The 25,329-nt window shown below is 47.1% G+C and overlaps 1 protein-coding gene across 4 annotated transcripts in view; it reads right to left on the bottom strand.

Moving 5' to 3' along the window:
• Positions 1 to 25,329, bottom strand: part of Plpp4 (phospholipid phosphatase 4) — a 128,214-nt gene that overhangs the window by 67,092 nt on the left and 35,793 nt on the right. For 2 of the 4 annotated variants that reach the window (XM_076553577.1, XM_006976991.4), the window contains exons 2-3: positions 11,658 to 11,766; positions 3,664 to 3,754 (exon numbers count right to left, since the gene is read on the bottom strand). In XM_076553577.1, the coding sequence (XP_076409692.1) occupies positions 3,664 to 3,754; positions 11,658 to 11,766 (200 nt within the window). Of the gene's footprint in view, positions 1 to 3,663; positions 3,755 to 11,657; positions 11,767 to 12,080; positions 12,103 to 25,329 lie in introns of those variants that run through there. The other 2 variants (XM_076553571.1, XM_076553578.1) reach the window with 2 other exon arrangements.

The following is a 25,329-nucleotide window of genomic DNA, read 5'->3' as shown; positions in this document are numbered from 1 at the left end:
GTTAGATCAGGGGCAGATCAAACAGAAGGGGAATCAACACCCTTTCCTACACAAACTGTGCCCTGGCCTCCTACAGTTTGTTAAGAGGCCTGAAGGGCACAGTCATCACCGCCAGTGTGATGAAGGTCAACTGTCTTACGTTAGCAACAGAAACTCAGGAAGGCGCTCTTCTGCTCTGTTGAGTAATAAAACATGTGAGCTACCCTTTCTCTTTGGCAAATTTTAACTCCTTGATACCAGCAGAGATTTGTGTAAGATGAGCCCAGTGGAGGGACATTTTCACGAAGGCCATTCATCAAGTGATTCGTTATCATCAAGGGAGACAGATGAGTCACTCTACATGCAGAAAGTGCTGTGGTATAGCCATCCCAGCCACCAGGGCACACGCTACTGAGATGGAGACAAAGTCACGCGCTTTTAGCAGGTTGTAAGAAACAGAAAGAATGGGGAGGGCTGAGATGAAAAGGAGAAACTAACACCTGAGTGGAGATGAAGCATTCCTGGCCATATATGAATGGAGTGGGAAAAGGGACAGGTCCCTGTTGGAGAGCTGGACATGAGTCAGTACCACAGTACTGCCATCAAAACGTCAAACATGCAACCCGGGGTATAGATTGGCTCTGAGTGCGGAGAACATGAGAAGGTCCAGTGACTACAGTCTTTACATACAGATCTTTCCTGCTGGAAATGCCAGCTTCCTTCTCTTCTGCAGAAGACATAAAAAACCCCTAGGCTGTCTTGGCTGAGTTCTCCCAGAGTCCTGAGAGTGACCAAACTGTGAGCTAGTGTGGACAGACAGTGGTGGGCGTTTCTCTGTTAGCGCTGGCCCTGCTGTGCTTTCTAGGGGAGCGCCATGCCTTCTTATCCTAGGAGCACGGCCTCAGTTTGGAGAAGCCATCTGTGAGCAAGCATCACTGGCTGATCTCTCATCGTCCCACATCAATCTCAGTGAACTTCATATACAGCTCCATTGATCCAGAGCCCAACACACCCCATAAACACTCGGGGCTGAGTAGACTTGTAGTCAGTACAGTCTTTCCAAAGGCTTGAAGTAAGTGAGCTAGAAAACACCAGCAAATGCGCTGTGTGATCCAAATGCTCGAAAGAGACAGAGAAGGATGGTAAGCTCGAGTGATGACATTTGGGAGCGTGGGAGTTGCTTTAGCATCCTGGAATTACATGGGACTGATGAATTTTTATCTGAATGATACAGTTTGACAGGGTACTGATGGGAGGGCAGCAAAATGACAGGGTACTGATGCAGGGACCTTCCGTGAGGTATCTCTTCCAATGTTCCTCATTCTCTAGAATGAAGACTGGGCTCTGATCAGATCCTTGGTGCCCGGAAAGCCAGGAGAATACACAGCCCCAGGCAAGAATACTTGCTGACTACCAAGAGCCCCACAGGTCTAGCTCACGTGGTATTTTTTACAGCATCTGACAGCACCATTTTGACTGATGGATCAGAAACACAAACAAGACTGACTGATAAAGAAATTCAAAGTGGCATGTCCTACAGCTTGGTTTGCTTGGGGCTGGTTCTGAGGGTACTAGGAGTTTGGGGGGGGTATGCCAGAGGACTTGAAAGCTTTCGATGTTATTTTTGTAGTTTTAGGCAGCCCAGCATGCCAGTCTTTCCATATCAGAGTTCCTGGTTATTCTATAGCCCGAATGCCTGCAAGCTAGATGCTGCACAGGGGAAACACCACCATTCTTGTCTGTATGTAGCAGTGGGGAACACTTGGGGCTCGGCTGTAAGTGCCTGAGTTAAAATCTTCGATATATCCTCAGTACAGAAGGACAACTAGGCTCCCCTCCCTGAGAGAGTTCTGAATTCCAGGCTTGATTCGAAACCACCTAGTTTTCCGACTTTGATGTAGAAGGTCGCCCTTCCTGCCTCCAACCCTGCCTGAAAGCATGGGTTGTTTGCAACCTCTGTGCACACTGCTGGCTTTTCGTCATTTTCTGGACAGGAACTCATCGATTTAGGCAAACAGAACAGCCAATAATTCCTTTTTAGTTACCGTATAGGAGGCAGGGTATGGTGCTCAATTTTGAAGCGTCACCCTAAGGGAGATTTAGCTGGGAATGAAAATGTCTAGAGGAGGTAGCCAGGGCTGCTTAGAGACATCACAGGAACACAGCTCCATAGCCAGCAGTAAACTACAGCCACAACAGTGACAGCCATTCCTACCCACTGTCATTTACCTTGGGACTCTATGTGAGGCATCAGCTACAATATAACATGAGGTGAAGGGATTCCCAAACCAACAGAGAGGGTGCCCAATAGAATGCAGTAAGGACCACAGGAATAGCCACCCAAATACTGCCCTGCCACTAAAGCCAGGCATGATAAAGTACCAATGCCCCCACGCCCCATGAAAACACTTAAAACTTTCTGTCATCACAACTAAAGAGACCCAGGTCATGTGGCCAAACTCTCAGTCTACAGGTTAGCAGCCTGGAGCATGCACCTGACCTGACAGAGAGAGAGAGAGAGAGCCTGTAACCGCAGGCTGGCCAGAGTCAGGACTGCTTTGCTTTCAGCCTGGAGAAACAAGGGAGTCAAAGTCTCCATCTAGGAGCCTGGGACCAAAGAACAGAGTGAGCATGGGGGGGAGCATGTTCAGCACCACGGCTGAACAGTCAGACGTGCAGGGAGAAAGCAACACCACTGTGAGCCCACGGCCCACAGGAAGCAAAGGTCTGGGGCAGAAGAAACCAAGTCCAGGCTGGGGAGGAGACAGGAAGTGGGGGAGATGAGGGCGGGCATAGTTGAGACAGAGCAGGTTGTGAGATCTTGACACTACAGCTCTTCCCCACTGCAGCCCCACGGGGCACTGCTGTGTTAGCCCCCCTTTGCTTGGAGTTGATAAGATTGCTTATTTTAGCTCTGTCTTTAAACCCATTATTTACTCGAGCTCATTTGAAAAGGAAACTCAACATTATTCTTTTCAACTAGACAGACTTAACTAAAGCTTGGTTACATAAAAATGGCCTCTATTCTTCCTCCTTTAGACACACACTCTGCCTCATTCATTCTCCCTCACTAGGAAAAGAGAGGAGTGTTGTGCTGCATCTTCCTCTCCCTAAGCCCAGTAGTTAACAAACACATCCCTTAGGGAGGAACCTCTGTTTCCAGACTTACCACCCCAGAGGATGGCAAGTCCATAGAATATACTAAACCCAAGCTTGGGATGAAGGTCTAGATAATTTATTTAAAGTATATACATATCCAATTTAGTTCTCCAGAGGATTAAAAAGCTAGAGATTTAGACACAGGTTAAATTACCTTGCTTGCTAGAACACCCCAGTAGGATTGACTGATTCATTCATTCTCTCTCTCTCTCTCTCTCTCTCTCTCTCTCTCTCTCTCTCTCTCTCTCTCTCTCTCTCTCTCTCTCTCTCTCTCTGTGCGCGTGTGATCCATGCACATGCAGGCATGCTGGGCACCTTCTGAGAATGTCCGCTTGTGAGTGCCCTTTACTTCACATTGACTTGGCACCTTTTAAGCTTATCTTGTCTTATTTTCCCAGAGTTTAATTTTGACCAAAGGGGGAAAAAAATCAGTTGGGTGTAAATGAGTTAGGTTTTTCTTTTCCAAATGTGATTATCTAATTAAGATCATTCCCAGCCCCTAAGCAAGAACTGTGAATACTCTACCCAAGAAGGCTTCCTTAATTTCAGTCTTGTCTGTCCGCCGGATAATTTTCACCACACAAATGACAGCCAAGGGCGTGAGGAAAGAAATTGCCTGGAAGAGACAACAAATAATCCCTCATGAGGACTCTGAGTTGCTTCAGATGTAGCAATTCTTAATTAGTCCCCGTCAACTTCAACTCGCTAGTCAAATGACCTTACCGAACTGACCTTAAACAAAGAAGGGCAATTTGTCTATCTGCAGCGAAAACACAGGCTTGGGAAACTAGAGGTCTGATTGCAGGTTCTAATTGATTTGTAATTGCTCTGAGCCACATTTAAAGTGGGAGCTTTTTAAAGAGTAAAGAACAGTGTAGCATTATGATAGTTCATCAGCACCAGGAAACCCTGGAACGCCCCCTTCTCCCCGCCTTGTGTGTTTGAGGAGTGTGACTCCAGGCTCTGGTTCCACCTCCCTAGAAACACGAGAGGGTAGGCCTTCTTAATGACAGTCAATCAGCTCGTCCCCTTTTGGAGTTCTTCTCGCTTTTAGGTTAGAAGTGAGTCCTTTCATTCAAATTCTTCCTCCCAACATCGTAAGATATAGAATCAGCTGGAGTTCAAACCCCTGGATATGTTTGTAAGGGAGTTTCCAGATTGGGTTCATCCATGTAGGAAGACAACCCAGCTCTGAGCAGTACTATTCCGTGGGTGGGGTCCCAGACAGAATGACAAAGAGAAAGAGGTTGAAGACCAGCACTCATCTCCCTCCCCCACCTCTCTGCTTCCTGCCTCAGATGCAACATGACCAGCCACTTCCTGCCTCTACTGGCATGACTTCCCTACCATCATGGATTATATCCCCTCAAACTGTAAGCCAAAATCAATCTGTGTTTCCTTAAGTAGCTTCTCGTCAGGTATTTGGTTATGGCCACAGGAAAGGTACCTCAGGTACCATCTACCCAAACACACATTGGAATGAAGCTGGTGAGGTCCACATGCAGTCACACACATCCTAAAGCACCCCAGGAGGTTGTATTAGGAACTGCATTAGACTCGAGACAGTTCTGAGACAACTTCTCAGGTTCAGTGACGGGCCTGGGGTCACACAGCTTCTAAGCTATGAGGCTGAACTTCTTATAATTTTGGTTGTGAGCCTGGCCTTTAATGGCTGAGCCATCTCTTCAGCCCGAGGCTGGTCTTCTTAAGCCAGTTTTCTGCCTCCAATATAGAGTTTCTTTAATTACCACTGCCTCCAGGAGGAAAGGTATTTACTTAACTCTTCATGGGTAACATCTCAGGATAACAGTGTCTGGATGGACCGAACATTGCATCAATCAGTAAGTGATGGGAGGGGGTGGGAACTATGGACCCCTTATGTTCCCGTTTAGGAATTCTTCAGTGTGCTCAGATGAGATCGTCATTTTTTACAGAGAAGCTTCCTGATGGGACAAAGTCATGGCTGGAATTTGTGCAAATGACCATGACCTTTCAAAACAGCCTCTTCCCATTTCAGGCAATTATTTTGGGTACTTCTTCAGAGATGGCTTATGAGACATCAGACAGCCTTCCTTCTTATTTGCCATCATGTCTTTGTGACCATGAGAGGTAGTAACTGGTTAGGGTTGTCCCCCTTAGTTGTGGCTCTGGATGCCATGGGTTATTTGAAAATAACTGTTGGAGTCTGGAAGTCAACTGCTCATATCTGAGTAACTTCAGGGCTTGCAGACATGCTGGCATACTTGTACGACCAGTCTGGGAACCAAGGATCGTTTTTTTTTTTTTTTTTTAAACAAGCATCCCAAACAATTGCTGTTGATTAAGTAACACATCTTCACATTCAGATCCTGAAAACTGATGTCCAGAATACCTCCTTCTAACAGCCAAGACCACAGTCAAGGCTCAAGAATCCTTTTCATCTCCAAGCTCAGTAGCCTAATCATTTCCATCCCTTAAAGCCCTAGGTATAGTTCATGCCACATGCTCCCTAAGAGGAGAGAGCAAGTCACCAAACAGTTACGTGAAAGGACAACATCACCAAGTCAAGCCTCAACAGGATAACAAACACTGGACAGAAGAAAGCATTAAGAGACCTCCCTAGCCGGCATGCTCCCATGTGTGTAGGCAGGAATAAAATTTCAAATGAACTATGAGTGGGAAAGGCTTTCCCATGAGGCCCTAAGGCTAGTAAAAGAGGTTATAGAGTGGGCCGTTTTAGCCCACATAGGGGATAGGGCATCAGGTAACAACCATGTGGGCTCACGGCCAGGAATGAGAGCTGGGGAGTCACCGGGGCCTGGTGGCAGAGGACTTTCTTTCAGCATCATCCCCTGACACAGACCTCTTGTTTTTAACCAGGTCTCCCTCCCCTCTGGCTCTGCCAAGACCAGCCTTCATTGTACCCACTCTGCAACTTTCCTAAGGAGGTGCTATTTGGGGTCATTCTTATGACCACCAATCGCCTGCTTACTGAGCCAGTACTAAGCCTGGGGTGGGGAGTGGGGACAGCTCATTTCCTCACCTCAAGAGCTCCAGAAAAGGGCTGCAACCTGACAGAGTGCTCCATCTCTGAACAGGAGTATCTGTGGACAATGGCGGGGTGTGATCTCTCCTATGTCCCAGCAACACTGGGGACACCAGTCTCATGTCTTTGTCCTGGCCATGTATGGTGGTTTGGAGAAATGACCCACATCAGCAGTTCTCAACTTGTGGGTCATGACCATTGGAAACACATGTTTTTGATGATCTTAGGAACTGAGACACTGAGCAAAATTACAGTTATGAAGCAACAATAAAAATAAATTTATGGTTGGGGGTTCCTAGGACTTCAGAAATGTGTGGTTTCCAACAGTCATGACCTACAGGTTGAGAAGCACTGTCCTATGTAGTCTCATGCGTTTGAACACTTGTCCCCAGTTGGTAGCAACATCTATGAAGACTTAGAAGGTGTGCTGGCAGAAGTATGTCACTGGGGGTTTTGTAGTTTAGAAAGCCACATGTCCATCTTTTCCTGCTTGTGGTTTAAGATATAAGCTCTTAGGGAGCAAAGAGCCCAAGACAGAGCAGAGATATATTTATATTTACCATCCCCTCCCACCCCTTGTCTGTTGCATGATGTCTCACCATATGCCAAAATGAATGTTAACATGTACTCAGAATATACCCACAAAGTACCAGGATATCATACGGGATTAAAGTGTGCTTCACATGAACCCACATGACCTGAGTAGAGAATCCTGGGCAAAGGAAGAAGGTTGGAAATAATAAAAAACAGAGGTTCCCAGGCATCTTGCCCAAGTACTACATGACCACTGTCTCCAAGTGGGTTCCCACCTTGTGTACCGACTAGTGAACCCCATGTAGGAAGTGCCCTCAGTGTCCAGTTTCTACTCCACCTAGAAACGGGATCTGCCTCAGCGCTGCTGCAAAGCACCAGGCTGTCCCAGACGTGTCTAGGAAAGGGCGCAGCTTAGAGCAGCCTATCTGCAGACGGAGGAGGTGACCACAGCAGGAAACTTCAACAACTGAAGGAGTCCAGTCCGCAACATTCTGATGTCAAGATTCCAGCCGGGGAGGCGGCCACCAAGGCTCACTCAAGTCACAGCACAGGATCAAAGTGCCTACAGCTCTGGCACCTTACATAAAAGTGGTCAGTGAAGCGATTTTAAAGATAACTCCAACACACGCAGACACCTAGCAAAGGCCCCACTTTGGGTAAACAATGGCAACCTGTCACGAAAGAAAGGGCCGTCAATGACTTAAAAAGAGACTACAAATTAAACTGTCTATCATCAGCAAAGTCTGTCTTCTCCTTCCGTCCTCTCCCGGAACTGACTAGTTCCCATCTTCCTTAAAAGCATCCCAGAATAGTAAATCCTCCTAGCAAATCATCACAGTGACAGGAAGATTCTGGGAGACGAAATCAGGTGATCTCTGGCTATAACCACAAAAGACAAAGAAAATGAGTTGGACATTTCCTTGAAAGACAAGGGGAAAATCTGCAGAACTCTATCTCAGTTTCCCTTTTAAGTCTAAACTGGTCTTTAAAGGTTTTCCAGCAGTGCTGAACTGCCCAGCTGACATTTGGGTCTGCACCTCCACTCGACTAGAAGCCACATCGTATTCAGCTCTGCATCCCTACTGTCCAGCCCTGGGCTTGGCTCATGGCAGGTCCTTATTTCATCACTGCCTGCGTAGTGAGGAACAACAATAATAATCATTAATCTGAAGGCATCCACCAGCTGGCTCCATCCCTGCCTTATCTGCACCCTCACCCTATAGATACCCACCCCCATAAACTCTGACTCAGTTCACCCGATAGGTGCTCCCCAATAAACTCTGACTCAGTGGGTCCATGTGGCCCTGTCCTCCCACTTTGGAGCCTCTATGTCTGCATTTTCTGTGTGTCACATGCTGGAACCAGCTCTGCACCTCACCCAAGTCCACAAAAGGTGGCATCAGAGCCTGAGGGCCTCTCCATGTTCTGAGAGGGTCTGGTCTAGCTTCTAACAGTTGTAAGACCTTGGTAAAGTTGTTTGGGTTTTCATCCTCAGATTACTGAGCTGATGAAAAAATGGTGCCATCAGAGATTCTGAGAAGCATCAACTGAGATGCCACTCACTATGTGTGGAGCACAAGCACCGTCCTCAAGAAACCATGGCCACTGTGGTAGCTCATGATGGTGGTAGTGATGAAGATGGTGGTGAGGAAGATGATGGTGAAGATGATGATGATGATGATGAAGGTGAAGAAGCTCCATAGAATCTCCCCTCTGACCTTTCCAGATCCTATTTTATATCAGAGTATAGCAGGATCCTTGAGGGTACAGTCCATGCCTGACCTGACTTCTTGTTCTCCACAGCCCTTGTGGGCTCCCCTACCTATAGCATGTTCTTTGCAAGTATGCCCTGAATGCACAACATGACATCAACAGAGGGTATACAAAGTCACATTCATGACCAACTGGCATTCCCTGCACCAATAGCAGGTGTTTAATCATGCTCTGATAAACCCCACACACTCAGCAAGGACTCATGACCTCTTTTGAATAACAGCACAGCCTCTGGCGGGGGACTGAGTGCTAGGGGGATGATGAAGAAATGTTAAGTCAAGACTCAGGGTTTCTAAAAGAATCCTTGGTCTGTCTCTCTGGTCATCATGGGAAAACATGATCTTGGCATCAAACAGTCCCACCATGCCCAGACCCATTACCTGCACTGTAGGAGCCACAGGCAGATAAAACATGAGCTGAGCCTTTTCTGAGGATGTCAATACAACTTCTTCTCCCTTTGATCACACTTGACCCAGTCACCAAACTTTCACTATATTGCTTTTCTGGTTACATTTGACCAAATGATTTTGACACACACAAACACACATGCGTGCATGCATGTACACACATACACACTCATGAATCATGACTTGGGGCCACTAATTACTCGATAAACATCTTAGTTAGAAAGTTAGAAAATTCACCTTCAGATGGAAACATTCCAACCTACATGAAAGAGCCAAGATTTTATGAATGAAAGAATGCAATTTAGGCCAGTGAGGCAGACAGGCCAGCAAAGGTACTTTCTGCCAAACCGCTACCCCCTGCATTCCATCACAGGAACCCACACAGACTAAGGACAGGACCAACTCTCACAGCTCTTCTCTGACTATGACAGGCACACCATCACACACACACACACACACACACACACACACACACACACACACACACTTGACAAATGTGCCTCCAAGAGAAACTGATCTAGATTAGACATCTGGGAGACTATATACTCCACTCAACATTCTTCTGCAGTCACTGGGAAAGTTTCCCAGGACCCAAAATTGGCAAACAATAGCTCACATTAAGTTCTTAATAAAATCTAGGCGAACAAATCTAATTACGGAATGACAAAGGATTTTCCACCCTTGAGTGGCAGGTATTTCAAATGGCGCTTCTGCTCTCCTGCTGCTCTTGTGGACTGCACTGAATCTGGTAGCCAGATGCATGTGCTCCATCAACCACTATTAGCAAAGTAAAAGACTGACCTGGTTTCACTATAAGGTTAGAGAGCGAGTCAGTGCATGCAGCCAAATACACGTCTATTCTTCAAAAATCAGCGCAAAATGACCTGTTTGCATCTCATCCAAACCACTAGCCATGTGCAAATTGTTTCCTCCCATTTGTGTCTCTAGACAGAATCGTTGTGGCATCTTCATCCATTCTTCAAATCAATCCATTGTTCATAAATCTAGGCCAGAGCCGTGAATTTCTCTCCATTTCCCATACAAACATTCAGCTCCAAATTGCATTTTATGGCACATGAAATGCAAAACCCTGGGAAGAATGGGTCTGAGTGATAAACAGATGTTTTCCCCTAATTGTGCTGTGAAGTCATTAGCAACACACTGGTTCCTTCATATCTGGGATTTATTGAGTTAGGATACAATTGGAAAAGGATCTTATTGTAATATGTGAGTATCTGTCATGCCCTACTGCCAACCGACCTTAATAGTTCACTTTGCCTAAAATTTACAGAAATTGATTTCATTTTCCAGGCTGAAAAGTAATTATTAAAAGCAACTGTAATAACACCTGAATGTTCACGCAGTATAGAAGACATTTCCATTTGCAGATATGAATATCTTTTTCCAACCATAGTTACTTAAAAAGCTTTCCTCTGTGAAATAAAGGGATTTCTTTCAAACAGTCCCATGTGTATTGTGAATGTTCTGGAATAGTCACTGTAGTCCCCAGAAGCACAAGCATCATGGTGGGTCAACAGGAATCACCTTGAAGCCGCTAGGCAGCCCATCTGAAAGTTTTGTTATTGTTTCCGGTGGAGGGAGCATGTGACTGCTTCCTTTGCTACAGAATGACTCACTGGCAATGCTCCAAGAGTGACTGTGCATCAGTAAGGAGTTCCCGATCCTCTGGAACATCCAGGGCAGTCTCAGGGTGGACAGCTGACCTCCGATCAGACACTGTCACTCACCATGTGGCTTCAGGAAAGTCCCCTCATCTCTCTGGAAGCACTTCTGACCCTGCAGGCTGTGGATAGTAATGACCATTTCCTCTCTGACACAGGCTGGGACTATATGAGGTAGCCTTTCCATAGGTACTGGCACACAGGGAGGGAAAGGTCAAAGGCTATAATTGCCACATGGTAAGAGAAGGAGGTAAAAATAAGCCCACTATATCCACCAGCCGCTTGGGTGTTTCCTCATTCATTCTAGGAGAAAGACACAGACAACATCTCGTAGTTAGGCTATGGGGTAGCCTTTTTATTTTTTCATTTGTGTCTGGGTGTATGGTATACATGTGTGTATTTCTGTTGGCATGTGTGTGGGCATAGGTATGTGTGTGTATAGCATGTACAGAGGTCTCTAGTTAAAGTTGATGTCTTCCTCAATGGCGCTCCACCTTATATATTGAGGCAAGTCTCATAGTTGAACCTAGAGCACACTGATTTGCCTAGTCCAGCTTTCATGCCTGCCTTCTATGTGCTGGGATTACAGGCTGGCCACCACACCCACTTAGCATTTACATGAGTTGGGGGGATCCAATCTCCTGCCCTCACATGTGGCAAGTACTTTACCTAATGAGATACTTCCTGACCCACCACAGGGAAATCTTGTCAGTGATCAATAACCGCTCAGCCCAAACTAGAGAAGTGGTTAGCAAAGCTCTCTAGAGTGATTTTCAGGATTATCCTGAAAAGGGGGACAGAGAATTCTTGTCATTCGCTTCCAATCTGTTTTAACTACACTGTCACTATGTGGAAACACTCAACATAACTCAGGTAAGCAAGTTCCTTCTCTTTCCAAAATGCTAGATAATCACAATTTCTCAAGTGAGCAATCAGTGCCCATCATGATCTGGAAGCGGGTTTTAACTGGATGGGCTGCTTTGCTCTTTATTTAAAGTTGACTACTGTCTTCAACAGGGGTTGGAACAGCAAGGATCAAGGCCCATTTGGTTTGAGTTGGGATGGTGAACACATCAGCCACCAAATCACCGTACTTACAAACATGAGGCGGGTAGGTATGTTGTCTGACTGCACCAAAGGATTTTTGTAGAGCCAGATCTCTTCTGGCTGGATGACTCTCTGGAATGGATCCAAAAACTCTGTGAAACTGAAAGAAAACAAAGAAAAGGACATGAAAGCTGAGCACTCAGCTGCTGGGGACAGACCCTGGGAAGCCACTTCTGCACGCCCTTAGGAGAATCTTCCAGACTCCTGGGAAGGGGAGAAATGGCCCCCAGTGATGGTCCTCAGCCAGTTCCAACTGGAGAAAGACAAAGAGACACTGAGACTGTAGAATCCTCTGTCCCACCTCCCCTGGCAGCAAAGACTCATTCTCCGGGTAAGGAAACAGCTTTGAAACTGTTTTACAAAGACTCTAAGAACTCAGGCTCCTAACGTGAGCTGAAAGCTCAAGTGTCTCACAGTGGCTCACGCAGGGTCACAGCCAGGCCAGCAGCACACTGTCTGAGAACAAAATGGAGACAGAAGTGGAGACTCAGCAGGCTCCCGTGACCTACCCAGGAGGGGACAGGAAGTGTCCTGCCCTCCCTCCGGTTGCCCAGACAAGGCCATGCTGCTGCCACTCCCTCCACTAGGGGGCAGAGGAAGGATGAGATGAAGCGAGGGATGATTGGGTCCGCTAAGGGGCTAGCTCTAGACATCTTTCATCTTCATTTTTCACCCTCTGAGAACCCGCCCTGCCATGGTAACCCACCGCACTCCCCAGCCTGGGCTACATCTTCCTTAGTTGGACAACCAAAAGCAACCGTTAAAGGGGAAATGGTGGGGGTGTGGGAGACAGGCAATATGAATTTACTTTTTCACATTTCACCCATTAGCCTCTGCCCAGCCCCACCTCCACCTAAACCTCATTCAGAATGGTTTCAGGCATGATGGCTGGGAGCCAGGGCATCAGGAGGTTCCAGTCTTCCTCTGCCAAGCTGAGAAATTTTGAGCCTGAGCTAACAGGATGGGAAGAGCCACTCAAAGTGGTGCCCCTGGCAACACGATGCACAGGACTCAGAGAAGAGCAGAGGAAATAAAGGCAAGAGGATCTGCTCAGGGGTACACAACTGCCCCAGTAAGAGACGTCTGCAAAGTGGCTGAGAGGACACATGGGAGGGCATGCAGGTGGGTGGAGTCCAGTCCAAGCTTCCAGTTTGGGGTACTGTGGACCAAGATGGGGAGCGTGGGGTGGCCCCTACAAGAAGAGGAGGGCAGCTTCGTGATCCTCTAGGGACTTTCAGGGTACCTAGCAGCCTTAGTCTTCCCACAGCCATCCCTGCTTTAGTCCTGAATCCAGAAATTCCCTCTGTCGTAGGAAAAAAAAAAAAAAAAAAAAAAAGAAAGAAAGAAAGAAAGAAAAAAGAAAAAAGCCATCCAAGAACCAGGTCCTAGCCAAATTGGTTTCCTCACAACCTCAATTTGTATCCCAAGCTTCAGTGTCCTATGATCACAGTCCATCCGTATTTTTCATGCACATTTTCAGCAGTGGCCACACAAGGACTGTGAGCTGAGAGCCTCCTAGGATGGCTGGCCCACTAGGAGGCTCCGATCCTGCCAAACTTAACATCCACTCTGAGGAGCCTTGCAGTCCACCATCAAAGGGACCTGCCTCACAGTCAACTCAAACATGCACCTAAAAGAAGCAGTTCCTCCCTGTCTGTTTCTCCATGTTTTTCTGTCCTTCCTTCCCTTCTTCCTTCCCTGTGCATTCACCTGTGGGTGGGGTTTTACATGCTAAGAACCTGTGGACTTAGGAATTCCAAGAAGAAAGAGGTGCCTTTGCCAGCTCTGCTCAGCCGGGTGTCCACACACGCCCCCCTGGAATGTTAGGAGTCGCCTGGGTCATACTTGTCAGTGTAGTAGTCACTGTCATAGAGACCAGCCAAGCCCTCACCAGCCTGAGCCCAGAATATGTCTACTGCAGAATGGAGCTCCAAGTGGGCCAAGAACCTGGACTGCAAAACTGCCATGGGCCCCGTGGACTGTCTTCAAATCAAGGTATGCCGAGCACCTCCCTGAGCATCAGAAAACTCCCCATCACAGCACCCCACCCATGACGCTGCTCTACGCTACTGAGTAAAGCCCTGCCCCTTGTGGGGCTACCATGTTCTCACCTGCAATGGGGAAGCTTGTGACTAAACCAGAAGCCAGAGCTGGAGGTGGCTGAAAAATTTCTAGAGACTTGCTAGCCAGCTGTATAAGCAGTAGGGTTAGGACCTGGGGATGTGGATTTTAAACTATTCTCTGGGTGCCATACTCCAGCTTTGACCCCAGTGATCCCTTAAGGGTCCCGCACTCTTTGACTCCAAGAAACTTGATGATTTAATCTTCATCATTTACAATCCCAGTGTGTCAATCCAGCCCTGGCTATGTGTGCCTGGAAAGTCCTCTCAATACCTGCACTCTTCAGTTTCCTTGTCTGTGCATTGACCCTATCTTACAGAGCTAGAACGGAAATTAAATGGAAAGAATACACATGGAGACTGGGCTGCAACTCAGTTGGTGGATGCTTGCCTGCCATGCACGAGGCCCAGGGGTTCCATTCCTGGCACCATATCAACTGGGTATGATGGTGCACACCTACCCAACAAAACATGGGCAGAAAAGCTAGTATTTTCCCCCCATTTTCCGCTGTACTCCAGTCTCTAGTGTGTGTTTCCACCAGTTTTAAGTATTTCCTTTGGCTGTGTCACAGCTGACTCCCTGCTCCCAGGTGTTTTAAAGGCACTTTAAACAAAATGAAAGGCAGCAAAGTTTATTTAAAAGATGTTTTTAGGCCATATAGCCTGCTTGCGATAACTACAATGTCTTGAACATTCTGATTACTGTGACTCTACAATAAATCATCCAAAGATATTTGATTTCACTCGTGAGTTTCTGGTTTGAGAAATTCCGGGGGTCCAGCTGAAGTGTTCTTACTTAGATGCTCTCTCTCAATATCTTACAACATTGGCTGACACTGTGGCTATCTGAGGGCGGCATTAGGCTACCCACCAAGGTGGCTGCCCACTGATGACAGCCTGGCTGTAGCTGCACTGGAGTACCAACACATTCCCAGCAGTCCTAGGGTCCTGAGAACTCCAGCATCCGGACAGAGGTAGGCAAATGCTGGCTGACTTCTCCTGGTCCAGCCTTAAGAGTCATGTACATAGTTGAGCATGTATCTTTATGGTATGAATCAGCATTCCTTGGGTATATCCTCAAGAGTGGGATGGCTGGGTCTTGAGGTAGTTCGATTCCTAATTTTCTGAGAAACCGCCATACTGATTTCCACAGTGGTTGTACAAGCCTGCATTCCCACCAACAGTGGAGGAGTGTTCCCTTTGCTCCACATCCTCTCCAACATTGACTGTCATTGGTGTTTTTGATCGTAGCCATTCTGACAGGTGTAAGGTGGTATCTCAGAGTCATTTTGATTTGCATTTCTCTGATGATTAAGGATGTTGAGCATTTCCTTAAATGTCTTTCAGCCATTTGTGATTCTTGTTTTGTGAATTCTCTGTAATAGCCAGAACCTGGAAACAACCTAGATGCCCATCAATGGAAGAATGGATGAAAAAAATGTGGTACATATACACAATGGAGTACTACTCAGCAGAGAAAAACAATGAAAGCATGAAATTTGCAGGCAAATGGATGGAACTAGAAAAAATCATCTTGAGTGAGGTAACCCAAACCCAGAAAGACAGTCATGGTATGTACTCACTCATAAGTGGATTGTAGATATAAAATAAAGAACAATCAGACCACAACCCATAGAACCATGGAGGCTATATATATAGCATGGAGGTCCCTAGGACGACTGTGGCTTATAATAAATTTCGGTTATACTCAATTATTGAAAAAAAATAGCCGAATGAATGGAAACACATGAACTATGAACCAAAGGCTGAGGGGCCCCCAGCTGGATCAGGCCCTCTGAATAGGTGAGACAATTGATTGGCTTGATCAGTTTGGGAGGCAACTAGGCAGTGGGACCAAGTCCTGTGCTCATTGCATGAGTTGGCTGTTTGAAACCTGGAGCTTATGCAGGGACACTTGGCTCAGTCTGGGAGGAAGGGACTGGACCTGCCTGGACTGAGTCTACCAGGTTGATCGCAGTCCTCGGGGGAGGATTTGCCCTGGAGGAGGTGGGAATGGGGGGTGGGCTGGGGGTAAGGGGAGGGGGTGGGAGGGGAGAGAATAGGGGAACCCATGGCTGATATGTAGAACTGAATGGTATTGTAAAATAAAATAAAATAAAATAAAATAAAATAAAATAAAATAAAATAAAATAAAATAAAATAAAATAAAATAAAAAAGAGTCATGTAATGTCATTTTCATTGTCTGGATGTTGATGACCCCCAAGGGCTCAGGTGTTTTGAACATTTCATTCCTAGGAGGTGCTACTGTTTTGGAAGGGTGTGGAACCTTTAGGAGATAGAACCTAGCTGGTAGAAATGGGTCACTGAGGACAAGACTTAATGTTTATTTATTTAATAATTTACTTATTTTTATTTTATGTGCCTTGGTGTGTTGCCTGCATGTATGTCTGTGTGAGGGTGTTGGACCCCCTGGAGCTGGAGTTAGAGACAGTTATGAGCTGCCATGTAGGTCCTGTGAATTGAATCCAGGTCCTCTGGGAGTGCACCCAGTATTCATAACTACTAAGCCATCTCTCCAGCCCCAGGACTTGTCATTATAGGCTTACCCTGTTTCCTGTCCCGTTTCCTAATCTGTCCAAATGTAAGTGAGCAGCCTTAGGCACCTGCCACCACATGGAAGAGCTGCTTCTGTCTTCCCTGACACGATGGGCTACCCCTAAACCACGAGCCAGAAAAGACCCTCCATCCCCTAAGAGTTTTGTTGTTGTTGTTGTTGTTTGTCAAGTACTTGATCACAGCAATGGGAAAACTATTGAATGCAGTCAGTGTGACCACACTTGGGGCAAATCTTGCAGTTAGCGTCAAGGAAGGGAGACAGACGCCTTCTCTTGACAGGTGTACTGAGCCCTGACTACAGAAAAGCAGGTGGATGCAGACTATGGCTCCAGCCACCACTGAAGGACCATCTGCCCCCCACAGGGGGTCACTAACTCTAACGGTCCTACAGCCCACCCAGAGCCTTGACTCCCATTTCTTCTCACAAAGCAGGCCACAGGAGACTTCGACACATCACTGAGCAATTTCCTTCCCACTGTCTATGTCCTGGGTACCTCTCTCTGTCTCTCTCTCTCTGTCTGTCTCCCTGTCTCTGCCCCACCCCCTCGGGTGGTGTTCATGTACACATGTGTAAGTATGGAGGCCAGAGGTCAACTAACCTCCGATACTGACCTCATATGTCGCCCCCTTGTGTTTTGACACAGGGTCTCTCAACGGGCCTGGAACTTGCCCATTAGATGAGGCTGTGTGGCCAGCAAGCTCTGTGGACCCATCTGCTCTGCCTCTTTAGCACTGGTATTACAAGTATGTGTCACTGCGCCCTTCTTTTTAAGAAGAGAGTGGGGATTGAACTCGGGTCCTTATGTGTTCCTGTCAAACACTTTACTCAAGTCATATCATCCTCCCCCCCCCCCCCCCCCGCCACAAGTTTTACTTTCTAAAGGTCAGGTGCAATTTTTCTAAAATGTTGTCAAACACTGAGACTTTTGAACAATCCTTCACCGCATCCTGACTAGCTGCAGCCAAAACACATCTATCAGGCAAATCGTATCTCCTGGGAACAAGAGTGCTAAGAAAGATAGATGTCCCTTCTGCAGCCACTGGCGTCTGCCTCGGAGTCCAGACGGGAAGGCAGCTGCTCGGAGGACCCAGGGTGGATAAAAGCAGATGGGGTCAGAAGAGGGCATGTGGAGGATGGAAAACCCTGGAGACTTAGCAGTGCTTCCGAGGGAGGGCACAGCCAGCCCTGGGGCCTCCTTCCCTAAGCTCTTTGGAAGGAGGCTGTAAAGCAAGAAGCAGAAACTCCGGGGCTGGGACTGGGGAGGTCATTCAGTCAGGGAGGTGTTTGCTGCACACGTTTGGGGACCTGAGCTTCATCCCCAGAACGTGCACAAAAAAGCAAGGAGTGGGAGTGATCCGCCATGGAGGAAGGCAGAGAGGAAGGTCCCTGGAGTTCACTGACCAGCCCCTTTGGCCTACCTGGTGGGTTTCAGGATAGTGACAGACTCTATCTCAAGAAATAATAATAAACAAGCAAGGTTGGTGGTCATCTGAGAACAACTGAAATCTCAGGAAAGACAAAGTGGTCCCCTGGCCTCCACATGCAACTGAACACACAAAGGGTACCTCATATACAAGAACATGCACACACATACACACATACACACGCACATGCACAAACCTTGCTTCTTTGTGAGCTGTGGAGGTACTGTCTTTAGTTACCTCATCACCAAGGCTCACTCTGAGGACACCCAACGGTATGACAGGTCTTAGGATCCCACACTTTAATGTGCCCAGGAAACACATTTGGGGGAGGGGGGGGGTTGTGACTACAGATCCAGGTACAAGAACTGGGAGCTGAAATTTCTAGCAAGCTTCCTTCCTGATGATGACATGATGCTTACCTGTACATCATGACCTGGGGAGTCTGTCTCAACCTCAGACCTGCAATTTGGACCTTCACTTAGCAAACTCCAGGGGATTAGTGTGCTTTCTATGAGTTGAGACTTGGTGTTCTCAGTAAAAGCCAGGGTCTCCTAATTCTGGCCATTCAAGAACCAGGTTGGCTGATTTGTACTATTATTTTTCTGTAGACAGAATCCCCTTGGAAGCTATTCTGATTATTTTAGATGAAATTTCATGTCACTTTAATTATAAAACCAGCACGGCCTCTAATACATCTGCTAAGCCTCAACATGAACACAATGGAATCACAGGGCTGCTGACTAGCCCTGCACAGTGACCATGGTCTCTGAAGAGGGTACAGAAACGTGGCCGAGGAGGCCCTCCCATGCAGGGTGGAAGAGGGCTGGAGAGACCATTGAACTCCTTCACTGCTACTGTGAGGAAGGTCATGCCCATGTCTAATCACATTCATCCCGTAAAGCCTCGAATACCATCTCAAACCCCACTGGGTCATACGGGAGTGTGTGTGTGGGGATATAAAAATCAACACAGAACACCCGAAGGCTCGGCGATCTGGGTCATTCTGAAGGAAAGTGGCTCCAGCAGCATTAGCAATGTCCATATCAACATGTGCCAGTATGGAGATCACGTCCTTAGCTTTGCAAGAAAAGGATGAAGAACATAAGGGCAAATCCTCGACCCCTGTCAGGTACATGAAATTATTTAGTTTACTTTCATTCCCAGCTAACATAACGCAGAGGTCAACATCTTAATTGCCCAAAGCTCTGACAGGCTGAAGATGGAACTTGTTGCTTCCATTTTGATTGGCACTTCCCTGGCTCTGTGGGAGAAAAGACCTGAAGTAACTATGTGTGCAATACAGGACCCTCTGCACGCAGATTGCATGGACCATGCCCAGATCACAGACATGATCCTAACCTTATGCTCAGAAATTCTCCCCTTGATTCATGCATAGTTCATGCACAGAGTATTTGTTTAAATCTCCCCGAAGTGCATCTCTCGCATACACAATGTACACACGTAGGCAGTGCGATCCAAAGAAAGACACCTAGGAAGTCATTAAGTTTGATGACAGAAGTTGAACAGAAGGGGAAGAATGCTGTACCAGAAGGAAGCACAGAAATCTAGCAGGTCATAGTGGGCAGCTACTCAGCACTTCCAAGAAAAAAAAACCCAAAAACTTATACAATGAGACTGGTTAAGTAAAGGTGGAACACTTTTGCAAGAAGCCCAGGATCAGTAAGCAGTATCAGCCTAACCTTAAGTAATGGTGTCTTCCCCTTCATTATCAGCATGTAGAAGACATGAACTATTGTCAACCTCAGGTCACTCAAAAACAAAATGTCTGAACTCTCTAAGTCAAATGTTTCTACTACTACTACTAAAGTAAATACATATCATTAAGGGCTAACATAAATATGTACATGGATCATATTCTTTAAATATTCTGTTAAAAAAAACTGAGTAACTAAACTGGGCAAAACCTGAAGAGTCCTCCGGCTTCCCCACTGTCTGAGAGGGGCAGTCCTCTGAGTTCACCCATGCTTTACTGTCCCCTCAGCAAAGGGCAACGATGTTCCCCAGCTTCCCATGACACAGTGTGAAGAACGCAGAAAACACACAGAATACATTTTCACAGACATGATCCTAACCTTATGCTCAGAAATTCTCCCCTTGATTCATGCATAGTTCATGCACAGAGTATTTGTTTAAATCTCCCTGAAGTGCATCTCTCGCACACACAATGTACACACGTAGGCAGTGCGCACCATCCAAATGCAGGCCCACACATCAAAACTGATTGAAGTGAGTGGGGAGCATGGAAAGAGAGAAGACACTAAGACGTGCTGAGCTGGAAAAGAGGGGCTAATGACAGCGAAGGAGAGGCAGGCAAAGCACTACAGCATGAAGGACTGAGGCCGAAGCTAATGGACAGAAAACCAAAGCTTCTCCTCTGGGTGGACCTCCACCCCCTCCTCCTGCCTTCTTCCTTCAGTCACTTGACTCTTCCAAGCAGCAGGTGCAATTCTGGGGCAGGGGGGATGAGTACCACTGTGAACTGTCCAAGCCCTTTCACAGGTTGGCCACCCCTAGAGGATCCCAAATGAGGGCCAGAGTCTAGACTGGCACCAGATGTGCCACAAAGCTCACGTCTACTCACACATTTACACACACTCACACACATACACACTCAGTCCCATTTCTATAGCTTAACTTGGCTTCAGCACTTATCTGATGCACAGTTGATTCTATAGGAAGGTATAGTAGGTGACAGTGTTTCTAACCTTTGCCAGCTTTTATTCAATCAACGCACCACCTACAATATGCCTGGGAGTGTCTTCTAACACCAGCGACCCCGCTATGGTCCCTATTCTGTAAGAGCAGCACACACACACACACACACACACACACACACATACACACACACACACACACACACACACGCACACACCAGCACACAGACCCAGAACCACTCCCTGCTCCTCCAGGGACATTTCACTGGGTACAACAACAGACTCAGCCCAAAGTTGGGAACCAGAACGGTCCATTTCAATGAATCGCTAATAGAAATTAGAAATAACAAGTTCCAAGCCAAGGGGCACTAATGTCTTTTCTAACACAAACTGTCAAAGCTCTTGTCTCCCTATTAGCCAATAAATACATAGCCTTTCAATCTGTTTGTCCATGGGCCTCTCCCAAGATAAGTGAATGCTCCAAGGATAGTAAATGTCACACATTTAGAAGCCATCCCTTCCCCGACCCCAACTACTCCAATTAGGCAGAAATATGAACTTGTCAGATCATTGACGTGGCACAAATCTCTGATTCAGCACTTGCCTCTCAGGTGGCATGAGAAAGTTCATTTAACTTCTTCTCAGAGTTCACATTTCCCCCAACTCCTCAGGATGACCACACCTTCCAGGGCCACTGGGAATACTTTATTCACAGCAGCAAATGCTAGGATCTGGCTGGAGCCCTAAAATTCCCACAGTGAGAGGTGGCTGCTTTTCTTGACAGTGTGAACAGCTATGACTCCCCTGGGAGGTGACTGGGTCCGAGACTGTCCCTTAAATTCCCCCAGGTTGGTGGAATTGTGTGTTGGGGAGGGGTCCAGACAGAAGAATGATTACAACCACTGCTTGACTTTGGCCCTTCAGTGAGCCAACTGTGACCCAGAAAGCTGTTTCCAAACCCTGAGATCTACAGGGGGGAAGACCTGGTGTGTGCTAAAAGGGCTTTGCAGGTGAGAGCCAGTACCAAAGCATGTTTCCTAATTACACTATTGACTTTTCCTCTCCACTGGGTCCTTGCAAATAGACATCAAATGTGGCCAGCAGAAGAGGCTGGCCGCTCCACACTTGCTGGGAGGAGCTCTATCAGATTGTTCATTAGTGCTGGAAATGAGGGGTGGAAAGCATCTGTAGAGAGAACATATTGATGGATTATCTCTGAGCCAGTAAACCATCGGCCAGACTCCAGGTAGGTCTTCCTCCGAGGCAGAGTCCTTGGAGACCGCAGGTACAAAAGTAATTATTAGAATCACAAGCCAAACGACCCATCACACTGGGCTCTGTCCTGTGCCAAGCACTTTGGTAGTGTTTTCCATAGCAGCTTCAGTAATCCTCAGAACCACCTTTGGGGGACACTGGCAGTGTTCAGCTCAGAGTCAAGTGCACCAAAGCTACAAGCTGTGGGATGCCTGTCTACGTCCATGATGATTTTTTAAAATGTTGTTATTGTTGTGAGTACATGGATGCCACATTTATTACTATTATTGTTGTTGTTGTTGTGAGCACAAGAATGCCATGTTTTTTTTTATTATTGTTGTTGTTGTTGTTGTTGTTGTTGTTGTTGTGAGTGCAGGGATGCCCTGCTGTGAGTGCAGAAGTCAGAAGACAGGAGGACAATCCAGGTCATCAGGTTATGGCAAATGCTTTTCCTCACTGAGCCCTCTTACCGACAGCCCACACAGCTCAGCCTGCTAGTGTCCATTATACTTCAGGGTATATCCTGCAAGCTTCAGGAAGTCTGGGGTCTCATTCCTCTCTCATGTCTCCCCCACACTGGTCTCCAGCCTCACTCAGTGTGAATGGCAGGTCAGGGTTTAGGAGAGGGCAGTTCCTGTGTTTACTGGGGGGTGGGGGTGGGGTGGGAGGATCTTGAAGAAGGAAACAAGATCCAAGAGATCATTGCCACCAATGCCCTGCCTGTCACTCAGACGGCAGCTCCCCTTGCAGCCGGTGATTTCATCAAATGGCCTGCCCTCACCAGGTGAGAACTGTGCCGATGCCATCTGCTCTAGACCAGAAAAGGTCCAGCTCCATGTGTCACCTTCAGCTCCGCGTGTCACCTTCTCCTCGTTCCGAGATCAGCTTCCCACCTGGGTACCGGCACTGACTTCACAGACGTAAGTAGCACTTGAGGCAAAGCCTGGACACACACTCTGCTTCTCACCCTAAACATATGCCCTTTCTAGCTGAGGCCACAGACTCTGGGGACAACTGGCTGGCTTGGATATCCATTCTTCTCTTTTCTGCCATGTGATCTTGGGCTCCTCATCTCTCAAGCCTTGTCTCCCTCATCTCTCAAGTGATTCCGAGAGCAGCACCTACCTCAGAATGCATATGACGTGGGTCAGCCAGTGGGTGTTACATTTGGACATTGGAAAGTAAAATCAAGACTTTACATCATATCCGAGCACAGCATCTGACACCAGAAGGGTTTCAGAATCCTAATCACAAGTCTGTCCCCTATTCCACTTGCAGGGATAATGTCTCCTAAACAAACAATATTGTCCTAGTGAGGAGCCAGACAGTTTGTTTATTCCTGAATAGTAAGTCCTAGCTCCCTGTCAGCCAACACTCAACTGTCCCCTGGGAACATGCCTCAGTCCTTGCCCAGGGACTCTGTTTCATTGTAGCCTTGCACAGCATCCACTGTTCCCTTCCTGAATGAAAGCATGTACATGGCGTCTTCACTGTCAACCTGGCCGATTCTGGGTGTATCTAAAGGAGTTTTCAGAGAGATTTTTTTTTAAGTGCAGAGAGAAGACACACTCTGAATGTTGGTGGCACCATCCCATGGGCTGGAGTCCAGGACTGAGTAAAAAAGGAAGAAAGCAAACTGAGCAGCAGCATCCATCTCTTTCTGTTTTCTGGCTGTAGACACTCTGTGAGTAGCTGCTTTACACCCCACTCCTGCCTCCACATCTCCCCCACAACAGTGGGCTGCGTCCCCTCGAACCGTGCGCTAGAACAGACCCGGTCTTCCTTAGGTCAGTGCTGTCACTCAATGGTCAGAACAAATTCGTTACTGTGACAGCATTCCCATCAAACATTGTCTCCAAACACAGAAACCCCAAACCTCACCAAGACTTTGGATCCAACAGGGGCAAGAGATCCCAACCAGACACCTTCAAGGAACATTGAGATGGACACAGGAAGAAAACCAGAAGTAATAGCCAGGTGACCGAAGACCAAAAGACCAACCCAATCCAAACACCTCCACAAATACAGTACGGATGCTCTGACTGGGTTTAAACAATGTTAGAACGGGGATGACGGGGAACTGTGGGATGGGAGACGTCACTGGGTATTAGGTGACAGAGGAAGGGCTGGTGTCCTTCCCCGCAGTGAGGACAGGGGTATATAGAAGGACGCTTCCTTTGCAGAAACAGCTGAGGCTTTCAGGCGGCTCCAGAGCATGGAGTGTCAGCTATTTCTCTGTAGATGTTCACAAATGCCAAGGCATGGGGTGAATGTGACAACTACTGACAACTTCCACCTCTGTGGGGCACACGGGGATCATCCTACTCTTCAGCTGTTTGGTATGCCTGAACTATTTCAGATTAAAACATTGGCACAGAAAAGTCCAGCAACAGTACCTCAGAGGTGGAGGGTAAGTAGTGGGCATGACGGCACACACCTGTAACCCCACTATTCAAGAAGCGGAGACAGGGAGGTTTGAGTTTGAGGCCAGCCTGGGCTACATAGTAAGTCTCTGACTCAAAAGAAAAAAGTAAGTGGGAAGGAGAGGCTGCAGAGAAGGCAAGAATTGCTAAGAAAGATGGTGGGAGCTAGACCTCTAAATCCCAAAGCCTACACACTCTTCTGACCACTCATGTGGTTTATCCCCCATGAGTCCCGTGAAGAGGAGCAAGGGTTCTGCTCATCACAAGAACTATGCCAGGGAAGGCAGAAGGGACTTGGCTGGGCGCTGAGCCGCACTCTGTTCAGGTCACAGTCCCTTCCCCCAGGAGTTGGTCTCCTTTTATGTCTATAGCATATTGCAATTGACTTCTGTTTCACCAAAGCAGCAACACACACTCAAATGTGCTTGCTGGGCACCCAGCATGTGTGTAAGCTGAGTTGGCACAGTGCATGGGAACCATTAAAGCTGTTCCCAGAAGTCCAAACACTCAGAGCAAGGCTGTTTACAAAGCACAGGGTGCTTCCCCTTGGGGGTACACAACAGAAGATGGACATGCATCAGTGGCACGGAGCCAAACAAAATCCCTGGTCTTCATGAGTCCAGACTGCAAAGGCTGATGCAGGAGGGTCTTTTGGGGGTCTTCGTGGACTCTTCTCATTTGATAAACCCCTCCTCATCTATAAAACAAGCAGAAAAGCCACTGCAGGGTGACAGACATTTAGCACAGTTGACAGGACCCAGGACAGGAACTCAGTCACTGTACTAACAATACTAATTGTTGGAAAATTCCAAATTACAAACACCCTGGGACTGTTAATATTAGCAGGCATAAGGAGTTCTGGGGGTTATTTTGTTTTGTTAACTGTTTAACTGACTTTATTTTTGAAGTTCTTCCTCATTAGAATAAGTATGTAGTGAAGTATTTACCTATGAGATGGTGCCATGTCTGGGATTTGCTTTAGAAGATTCCATATGACAGGGAGAAGGGAATAGATTAAGTGATTGGGCTGATTGCTGGCAGAAGGTATTTGAAAACGGGTTTTTTGTTGTTGTTGTTGTTGTTGTTTGGTTTGGTTTGGTGTTTGTTTGTTTAGACAGGGCTCATGTGTCCAAGGATGACCTTAAACACAGTATGTATAAAGGATGACTTTGAACCCCTGATCCTCCT

This window comes from Peromyscus maniculatus, chromosome 1 (assembly GCF_049852395.1).
Source record: "Peromyscus maniculatus bairdii isolate BWxNUB_F1_BW_parent chromosome 1, HU_Pman_BW_mat_3.1, whole genome shotgun sequence".
Classification (NCBI taxonomy): Eukaryota; Metazoa; Chordata; class Mammalia; order Rodentia; family Cricetidae; genus Peromyscus; species Peromyscus maniculatus.
This window is presented reverse-complemented; position numbering and strand designations above follow the sequence as displayed.